General features: G+C 40.1%; 1 protein-coding gene across 4 annotated transcripts in view; it reads right to left on the reverse strand.

Annotated features, from left to right (window-relative positions):
• Positions 1 to 10,047, reverse strand: part of LOC135219238 (RING finger protein 207-like) — a 206,740-nt gene that overhangs the window by 101,168 nt on the left and 95,525 nt on the right. For all 4 annotated transcript variants that reach the window (XM_064255834.1, XM_064255833.1, XM_064255832.1 and 1 more), the window contains one exon: positions 3,512 to 3,684. In XM_064255834.1, coding sequence (XP_064111904.1) covers positions 3,512 to 3,684 — 173 coding nt within the window. The remainder of the gene's footprint in view (positions 1 to 3,511; positions 3,685 to 10,047) is intronic.

The raw sequence follows: 10,047 nt of genomic DNA on the forward strand, positions 1-10,047 counted from the left end.
AGGAGAAGGGTTTAGGTGTGAAAGAGGAAGGGTTAAGAGGAAGGGTTTTTAGGCTGGAAAGGAGGAAGGTTAAGAGAAGGGTTAGGCGTTGAAAGAGGATGGGGTTCAAGAGGAACAGGGTTTCTAGGCGTTTAAAGAAAGGAAGGTTTAAGGGAGGAAGGGTTCAAGGCGTGAAAGGAAGGGGAAGGTTTTGAAGGAGGAAGGGTTTAGGCAGTTTGAAAATGGAGGAAGGGAGGAGGGTTAAGAGGAAGGGTTAGGTGTGAAAGCGGAAGGGTTAAGAGGAAGGGTTTAGGCAATGAAAGAGGAAAGTTTAAGGGAGAAGGTTAAGGTAGTGAAAGAGGAAGGTTTAAGAGGAAGGGTTAGGTGTGATAGAGGAAGGGTTAAGAGGAAGGGTTTAAGCGTGAAAGAAGAAGGTTTAAGAGGAAGGGTTAGGCGTGAAAGAGGAAGGGTTAAGAGGAAGGGTTTAGGCGTGAAAGAGGAAGGGTTAAGAGGAAGGGTTTAGGCTTGAAAGAGGAAGGGTTAAGAGGAAGGGTTAGGCGTGAAAGAGGATGGGTTAAGAGGAATGGTTTAGGCGTTAAAGAGGAAGGTTTAAGAGGAAGGGTTTAGGCGTGAAAGAGGAAGGGGTAAGAGGAAGGGTTTAGGCGTGAAAGAGGATGGGTTAAGGGGAAGGGTTAGGCGTGAAAGAGGATGGATTAAGAGGAAGGGTTAGGCGTGAAAGAGGAAGGGTTAAGAGGAAGGGTTTAGGCGTGAAAGAGGAAGGGTTAAGAGGAATGGTTAGGTGTGAAAGAGGAAGGGTTATGAGGAAGGGTTTAGGAGTGAAAGGTGAAGGTTTAAGAGGAAGAGTTAAGCGTGAAAGAGGAAGGGTTAAGAGGAAGGGTTTAGGCGTGAAAGAGGAAGGGTTAAGAGGAAGGGTTTAGGCGTGAAATAAGAAGGTTTTAGAGGAAGAGTTAAGCGTGAAAGAGGAAGGGTTAAGAGGAAGGGTTTAGGTGTGAAAAAGGTTGGGTTAAGAGGAAGGGTTTAGGCGTGAAAGAGGATGGGTTTAGGCGTGAAAGAGGAAGGGTTAGGTGTGTAAGAGGAAGGGTTAAGAGGAAGGGTTAGGCATGAAAGAGGAAGGGTTAAGAGAAAGGGTTAGGCGTGAAAGAGGAAGGGTAAAGAGGAAGGGTTAGGCGTGAAAGAGGAAGGGTTAAGAGGAAGGGTTAGGAGTTAAAGAGGAAGGGTTAAGAGGAAGGGTTAGGCGTCTAAGAGGAAGGGTTGAGAGGAAGGGTTAGGAGTGAAAGAGGAAGGGTTAAGAGGAAGGGTTTAGGCGTGAAAGAGGAAGGGTTAAGAGGAAGGGTTAGGCGTGAAAGAGGAAGGTTTAAGAGGAAGGGTTAGGCGTGAAAGAGGAAGGGTTAAGAGGAAGGGTTAGGCGTGAAAGAGGAAGGGTTAAGAGGAAGGGTTAGGCGTCTAAGAGGAGGGGTTAATAGGAAGGGTTAGGCGTGAAAGAGGAAGGGTTAAGAGGAAGGGTTTAGGCGTGAAAGAGGAAGGTTTAAGAGGAAGGGTTAGGTGTGAAAGAGGAAGGGTTAAGAGGAAGGGTTAGGCGTGAAAGAGGAAGGGTTAAGAGGAAGGGTTAGGCGTCTAAGACGAAGGGTTAATAGGAATGGTTAGGCCTGAAAGAGGAAGGGTTTAGGCGTGAAAGAGGAAGGTTTAAGAGGAAGGGTTAGTCGTGGAAGAGGAAGGTTTAAGAGGAAGGGTTAGGTGTGAAAGAGGAAGGGTTAAGAGGAAGAGTTAGGCGTGAAAGAGGAAGGTTTAAGAGGAAGGGTTAGGCGTGAAAGAGGAAGGGTTAAGAGGAAGGGTTAGGCGTGAAAGAGGAAGGGTTAAGAGGAAGGGTAAGGCGTGAAAGAGGAAGGGTTAAGAGGAAGAGTTAGGCGTGAAAGAGGAAGGGTTAAGAGGAAGGGTTAGGCGTGAAAGAGGAAGGGTTAAGAGGAAGGGTAAGGCGTGAAAGAGGAAGGGTTAAGAGGAAGGGTTAAGAGGAAGGGTTAGGCGTGAAAAAGGAAGGGTTAAGAGGAAGGGTTAGGTGTGAAAGAGGAAGGGTGAAGAGGAAGGGTTAGGCGTGAAAGAGGAAGGGTTAAGAGGAAGGGTTAGGCGTGAAAGAGGAATGGTTAAGAGGAAGGGTTAGGCGTGAAAGAGGAATGGTTAAGAGGAAGGGTTTAGGCGTGAAAGAGGAAGGGTTAAGAGGAAGGGTTTAGGCGTGAAAGAGGAAGGTTTAAGAGAAAGGGTTTAGGCATGAAAGAGGAAGGGTTAAGAGGAAAGGTTTAGGCGTGAGAGAGGGACGGTTAAGAGGAAGGGTTAGGCATGAAAGAGGAAGGGTTAAGAGGAAGGGTTTAGGCGTGAAAGAGGAAGGGTTAGGCGTTAAAGAAGAAGAGTTAAGAGGAAGGGTTTAGGCGTGAAAGAGGAATAGTTAAGAGGAAGGGTTAGGCGTTAAAGAGGAAGAGTTAAGAGGAAGGGTTTAGGCATTAAAGAGGAAGGTTTAAGAGGAAGGGTTTAGGCGTGAAAGAGGAAGGGTTAAGCGTGAAAGAGGAAGAGTTAAGAGGAAGGGTTTAGGCATGAAAGAGGAAGAGTTAAGAGGAAGGGTTTAGGCGTGAAAGAGGAAGAGTTAAGATGAAGGGTTTAGGCGTTAAAGAGGAAGAGTTAAGAGGAAGGGTTTAGGCGTTAAAGAGGAAGAGTTAAGAGGAAGGGTTTAGGCGTTAAAGAGGAAGAGTTAAGAGGAAGGGTTTAGGCGTTAAAGAGGAAGAGTTAAGAGGAAGGGTTAGGCGATAAAGTGGAGGAGTATTGCAGAGAGAACGAGATGAAAGGGAGAAGACGGTAATGACGGTTGGAAACATAGATAACGAAACGTGAGAAATGGTAGGAGGAAACTGATGAAATAAGAAATCAAATGATGTGGGGAAAGAGGAAGAACCTGATATATTGTGAAACCTATAATGGAAAGAACAAAACACGGGGAGGAACGAACAATAAAAAATGGCGCAAAAAAGGTGACATGATAAATAATGGAAAGCGAATAAAGGGCGGAAACGAGAGGATGAAAGTTGGCTGAAAAACAATAGTGAGAATAATAATAAAGAATTAAAGAAAAATAAACTAATTAAAACAATAACATAAAAAGATAAGAAATAATAATAGAAATATTTTTAAAAAATATAGAAAAAATAACAGAAGATAAAAAAATAAATAAAATAAAAAGGGAAGTATCGGAAACGACGAGGAAGGAAAGCGTAAGATAAAGAAGAAAAATAGACAAGTAAACAAATGAAAGGCCTGATAATGCATGGAAATAAAGTAGATGAAAACAAAAGAAGAATCATACAGAAATTCCTTAACGAGTAAAAATGTCTCGACCTGCGAACAGAAACACAGACAGAAGAAGAAGACGAAGAAGAACATGAGGGAAGAGCCCAGTGCCACCAATAACCAAAACAGAAGAACAAAGGTAAGAAGGAGAAGAAAAAGAAGAAAAACAGAATATTCTCACCCATCGACTTCCCTAAGCAGACCCTCTTGAGTTCTTCTGACAGTTTCCTGGAGATTATCGGAGAGAGAGTTGATGTTGTGCTTTTCGGCTTCCATGTTTTTGCGGAGTTCGTCCAGCAGCTCCTTGAAGAGGAAGACGCCTTCTCGCACCGTTCCCTGTAGGTCCCGGATGCTCTGCGAAAGGAGGGAGGGAACACACTGATGAAATCAGGGCGAAGAGACAACGGGCCCCAACGGCTACAAGAAGGACACTCTTTACTCTTTACAAATCAGCCGTCTCCTGAAATAAAACAAATCAACAACGAGTCTTCTGTACGGCGTACAATGCTGTATGAGCCACGGCCTATACAAATTTCAGCCCTGTCCTCTAGCGTTGTCAGAAGCACGATCACGGCTAAATTTAACTGTAAATAAAATAAAAACTACTTGGGCTAGAGGGCTGCAATTTGGTATGTTGGATGATTGAATTGTGGATGACAAAGACCGATTTGCAGCCCTCTAGCCTCAGTAGGGTTTAAGACCTGAGGGCGGAGAGATAAAGTGCGGACGGACAGACAAAGCCATCTCTAAAGTCTTCTTTGGCAGAAAACTCAAACTGGGAAGATGAGGTTCTTGTTTTCTATTCTTTTTTCATGTTTTTAAATAAACCCAGCAGCTGCTTCAGTAAGAAAACAAACCTCAGCTGTGATTCGGATGATACGCGCATATCCGCGCAGGTGCGCACGCAAATCGACATGGGTCGCGCCAGAGGAGAACAGTGTCATGATATGCAGGAGACTTAATGGATGCGAAAGAAGAGTTATTTCGCGATGAACGACAACAAAGACGTAGCCAGGGAAGCGTGAGACGGTTTCGTTTGTTTGGCTCAACAACAATAAAAGCAAGAAGCGAAAAGAAATATTCCAGGTTCTGGTATTATCAGTTCCAAAGTACTTGGCAGGTGGCCAAGATCGACCGGGAACCCGGAATGGAAACTTGACGATTGACTACGGGTTCCGTTTCTTGGGAAGAAATGTGATCGCTGTGGCAAGTGAAACAAAAATGTCAAACAAAAGGGCCAAATAGACACACTAATACCTTTCGCTTTCCTTTGCTGGGTTTCCTTTTTTTTTTTCTTTTACAAAATGAATCACCCTAATGGGTGAGTCAATGTTTATTGGCTGCCTCTGAGGGGAAAAGATTCCTCTTACAAGCGGTGCCCCGTCAAAGAGTATGTATGTATTGACAGCTATTAATTCATCAACTCAATTCTTCTTTACTCCTCATGCCCATCATAATGCATTACCTTTCCCCGGCCCGTTCCCCCCTCCCCCCCCAACACCTCCAGCTTCCAATGCTCCAGCAAATCCTCCCCCAAGATGAAGATGAGTAGTTACCAAGCCACGTCAACGGTACAAGAGAATCCACTGGGTTACCTCTTCTTCATTTACATGAACAAACAACAGTTATTTACACATCATTAGCTTATGTGCCATTACCTTAGTTTGTTTGACTGATGCGCGTCTTGTTTATTTATGGATAATTATATAATTGTATATGTTTTTTTATTCATCTTTATTTGTTGATTTTCTCCTTTGTTGTCACTACTTCCACATCTGAGCGTTTTATTCTGTTCAGGCTTTCCTTCAAAGTCAGTGGTCTGGTTCCACGCGAATGTTTACTTATTTAAAAAAAAAAATAATAATAATAATACTAAAAATAATAATAATAATAATAATAATAATAATAATAATAATAATAATAATAATAATAATTATTATTATTATTATTATTATTATTATTATTAAGTTCACATCAACAAGTGCTGTATGTATTACCTCCTCATATTCCTCAAGACAGTTCGTATCTTTGAAAACTCTTCTGCCGTAGTTTCTTACCGAGAAAGAAGAATGGCCTATTTCACCACTTTGGAAGCTGGGACCATTACCGTTTTCAAGGTCATCCCTTAATGCATAAATTCTGGAATTCAGTTCATTTTTCTCTGTTTCCAGAATCTCATGGCCTATTTCAATCTAGCAAAAAAAAAAAAAAAAATCAAAAAAAAACTGGCTCAGACTCAAATTCAATCTGGCACAGTAAACATAGATTTTTGAAGGCATGTTTATATAAAAACTAAAAACACAAAACCAAAAGCAAAATGAACTTGCGGAAGACAAAACATTCGAAGTCTGGGTCTGTCTCATGAGGGAGGAATGACAGTATTCAAAATATTCCGTTAGTTGATGACAGTTATCTTCTTAAGTGGATGCAAATTCTGAAAAAGACTTGAACGTGGTTCGAGACATTGATGGCTAAAGCCTAAAGCAAAGAACACATCATTTATGGAGATTTCCCATAATCTAAATATATGTCATATCTCGACGTTTTTCATCAAAGCACAAACACACATGTTGGTTATATATATATATATATATATTATATATATATATATATATATATATATCTATATATATATATACTATACTATATATGTGTGTGTGTGTTGTGTGTGTGTGTGTGTGTGTGTGTGTGTGTGTATGTATGTTTGTATTGAGGGTGGCACCACAATAAAATGGCAAGGTGCACTGTCGCATTCACTATTAGCTAACTATTGAAATCAAGCACGAACCCCCTTTGATGCAAACTTCTACCAAGAAAACTTAGAAGGAAGCCTTCGTTCGAGACCGTCCACAGAAACTGCGCCACTCAACCCTATCTTCTAGTACCTCCTCACTTCCTCCACAAGGCCAAGTCATCTCACAGTATATACAGCACTCTATAACAAAATATAGTTTCTATTGCTCCAAGCTGAATTCAAACATTATGCAATTAATGAATTAAAAATACCCCAGAAGCTGTTTGTAAATGGCTACAGATATTTTAAGAATGATGTTATAATGCAAAACAAGGGTCGCTAAGTTTTTAAAATAATTTTACAACAGTAACAGAACAGTAAGTTATAAATTAACATAACTTCTTGTCTTGTTATTTATAATCGTTTATCAAATAATGATTCGTCTTTGATACTATTATGCAAGGTCCACATATCTACGAGCGTATACCCTGCTATTATGGATTTATAAGTTTCACAGTAAGTACTATCTCCCATTTAAAATCCTTTCATAAATACTGCAGGTACTGTAATACGCAGAAACGAAGCTGACCCTGTAATCATGCAAAATCAAAAAACTTTGCACCGCTAAGACAAATGAGTGGAAATGAAGCGTCAAAATCAGAGCAAAAGGCCCAAAGGGAAACTTCCTAATAAACCTTGGCGAAGGAAAGGAAACGCGATAATGGAGGAATCTCCGCTAACTTGTACCTGGGTTCCGTCAAAAGGACGCTGCGCCACCAGTGAATGTTTCCAGTTCTTCTGTATGCTGATTTCAGGCCAGGCCTGGACTCATTCACCCTCTCCATCCAGAAGCTTCTGAAGGGAAACGAATCAAGTACTCCGCGAGGGAATGAGGCGCAAAATGCAAATGAGAGAGAGAGAGAGAGAGAGAGAGAGAGAGAGAGAGAGAGAGAGAGAGGCAAGATTTATGAATTCGTACGATGAAGATGATCAAGCTCTGACGTACCAGTCTGAGGCAAACAAAAGACGATTGTTTTGCGTTTTCTCTCATCTTCACTTCTTCTCTTCTTCGGAGTATTGGTTTTGCCAGTAAGGGGGAGGCGAGGAGAGAGGAGGAGGAGGAGGAGGAGGAGGAGGAGGAGCCCACAGCACCAACATTAATCTATGTTAGTTGGCGGAAATGTACAACTCAGGGCAAGCGAGAAAAATAAATAAATATTCGAAGGCTCTTCTACTAAAACTGGTCTGACTGAAATTTTGAGAAATATCGGCCATTGGTCATTTTAGCATCTACGTTTGGTTGACAAAATCCATATGAACACATAACAATGATAAAACATTCTAGTAATTTAGTTTCAACTAGGTTCAGTACTTGCAAGTACATGGTAAACTCTTTGAAAGTCTTCACCGCCATAGACAATACCATAGGGCATCTTTCTCTATACGAAGTCTATGGTATATTGGAACACACACAAATCTCACAAACATATTCGTACGTCCATCCCTGACCAATATCTACATATAAAACTATAAAAAGGGATTTATCTATTTGTTTATTTGATGAGTGACAACTTTGTTATCAGTATTATCTAAAACTCAAAGTTTTGAGTTTGCTTTCCTCGTGAACAAGGCTTGTCAACTATGAAAATGACAGATAGATTTCCAATTAGAGCAGTTGATCATTTTATGAACTTCAAAACAGGTCGGTCGGCTCAGCCCATTAAACTGAAGCAATAGAAATATTGATGAGCGTTCATAACACAAACTCAGCCTTACATATACTCATCTAATGTAAAGGTCCATTCAAACTTTTGGAGCAACTTTCAGACTCGGGATTCTGTATATAGCAACAGCATCAGAATCACGATTAATCATCTCAGACTTATTACTTTTTGCACTTAGGAACTGACGACTGGCTGAATGAATCAATTGGCGACGAAAACGATCACACAAACAAACTGTTCGCTCAAAGCTCATTTTCACTTGGCGTGACAAAGTCGGTAGGTGAATATTAGGAACTTGAAAGCCAACCATTCGTATTACTCCTTTTCCTTTTAGCTCTCATACAATAGGTTTATCGTTCGATCAAGTGATATCGAATCTGCTCAACACGAGAAAAAGAAGTCTTAATCAAATCAAATAAATTATTCCAGTTCACGTTTGGAAACCTTTCATTTTAATAATAAAAAAAAAAAAAAAAAAAAAAAAAAAAGACTGTAACGCACACAGATGACCAGTTTCAAGTATTGCTCCTTATGAAGAGGTGCATCTGCTTCACACACTTCTCTAGCTACATTTAAATAATCTAAAGCTGTTCCAGCGATCCACCCCACCTAAAAAAACAATAAATAAATAAATAAATATATAAAAAAAAAAAAATAAGTCACAAAAAAAGTTAATGAAACTACGATCCGAACTTGTTGGGTTCTACGTAGATTCACAGATACAAATTTTAGGTCCTAAGCGTTCCTCAGTCGTCGGATGAAACAAAAGAAAAAAAACGAAATACAAAAAATGCGACTATTAAAATAACCATTTTCCCTCTTCGTCTTGTGTAGCCACAAGTAACCGACCTGAAACTGTAGTATAAGCAATATGCAATTGGTACCTTGTATGGGTTTTATAGGATAGGAAACTAACAATAATTCGCTTGACTGTGAGTTCCAACCAAATACTATAAGCACTGAAGGTAGCAGATAGAAGAGGAAGAAGAAAAAGAGAAAAAGATTTTTCCATATAAGCTTCAGTAAAATGAAAATTACAAAGAAACATTTAATACAACCACCATTTAGATTAGAAGAAAAAGTGTAAAAAAAAAAAAACAGCACACAGTAGCAATAATAATCACAATAACTTATATTCTTTAGTTTTCAAGAACTATTTGATCCCGAAGAAGCATTGTAACGAAACTTGAGTGAAATGTGGTGGCTCGTATCATATGAGCAAGCAAAACCTAAACTAGCTGATGACCAGTACGTGCCTGAATATGAAAAATAAAAATGGGAGAGAGTTTCATTTTGCAAAGCAATATAAACACGAAATAATGATAAAAACGCAATATACTGAGAATATGCAGCAACAGTATTATAGGAAGAAGGTAAATAAAAATGTCCTTTTATACTTGAGTCATTACGGGATGATGGGAAACTTACATAACAAGAAGATGAAAATGTACAAGGAAAAACAAAGACAAACAAAACAAAAACAAAAGTAACATAAAAGTGAAGTAGAAAACACCGCACAAAAACAAAAGGAGAATATAAATAGATGGAAAAGGAAGAGAAGGAGCAGAAGAACGGGGCCAGACGAAGAAGAAAAAAAGAGAAAAAAAGAGAAAGAGAAAAAGCACGGGTAACAACAGCTGAATGGCTTCAGAGAAGCAAAATAAAAGGCGGCTAAATATCATAAACATCTGCACGGAAAGAGTTCCACGGTTTCCGACCTTTCAAAACTTTCAGGAAATGGCAGTAATGAGTGGGAGCTATCAGGCAAATGATGGCGCGGGAAGGAACGCCTTTCAAGGGAGAGGGGAGGCCCGAAGAAAGGAAAAAGGAAGAGAGAGAGAGAGAGAGAGAGAGAGAGAGAGAGAAGAGCAGAGAGGAGAGAGAGAGATTTCTAGTACTAAAAGTACGTCATGAAATCTAGGTTACTGACGCTTAGAGAGAGAGAGAGAGAGAGAGAGAGAGAGAGATGAGAGAGAGAGATATTTCTAGTTACTAAAAACCAAACTCACGAAATCTAGGTACTGATGCTTAGAGAGAGAGAGAGAGAGAGAGATCGATTTGAGAGAGGAGAGAGAGAGAGATTTCTAGTTACTAAAACTAACGTCACGAAATCTAGGTTACTGACGCTTTAGAGAGAGAGAGAGAGAGGAGAGTGAGAGAGAGAGATTCTAGTTACTAAAACTACGTCAGAAATCTAGTTACTGACGAGAGAGAGAGAGAGAGGAGAGCTAGTTTACTAAAACACGTCAGAAATCTAGG

Source organism: Macrobrachium nipponense, chromosome 1 (genome assembly GCF_015104395.2).
Source record: "Macrobrachium nipponense isolate FS-2020 chromosome 1, ASM1510439v2, whole genome shotgun sequence".
Classification (NCBI taxonomy): domain Eukaryota; kingdom Metazoa; phylum Arthropoda; class Malacostraca; order Decapoda; family Palaemonidae; genus Macrobrachium; species Macrobrachium nipponense.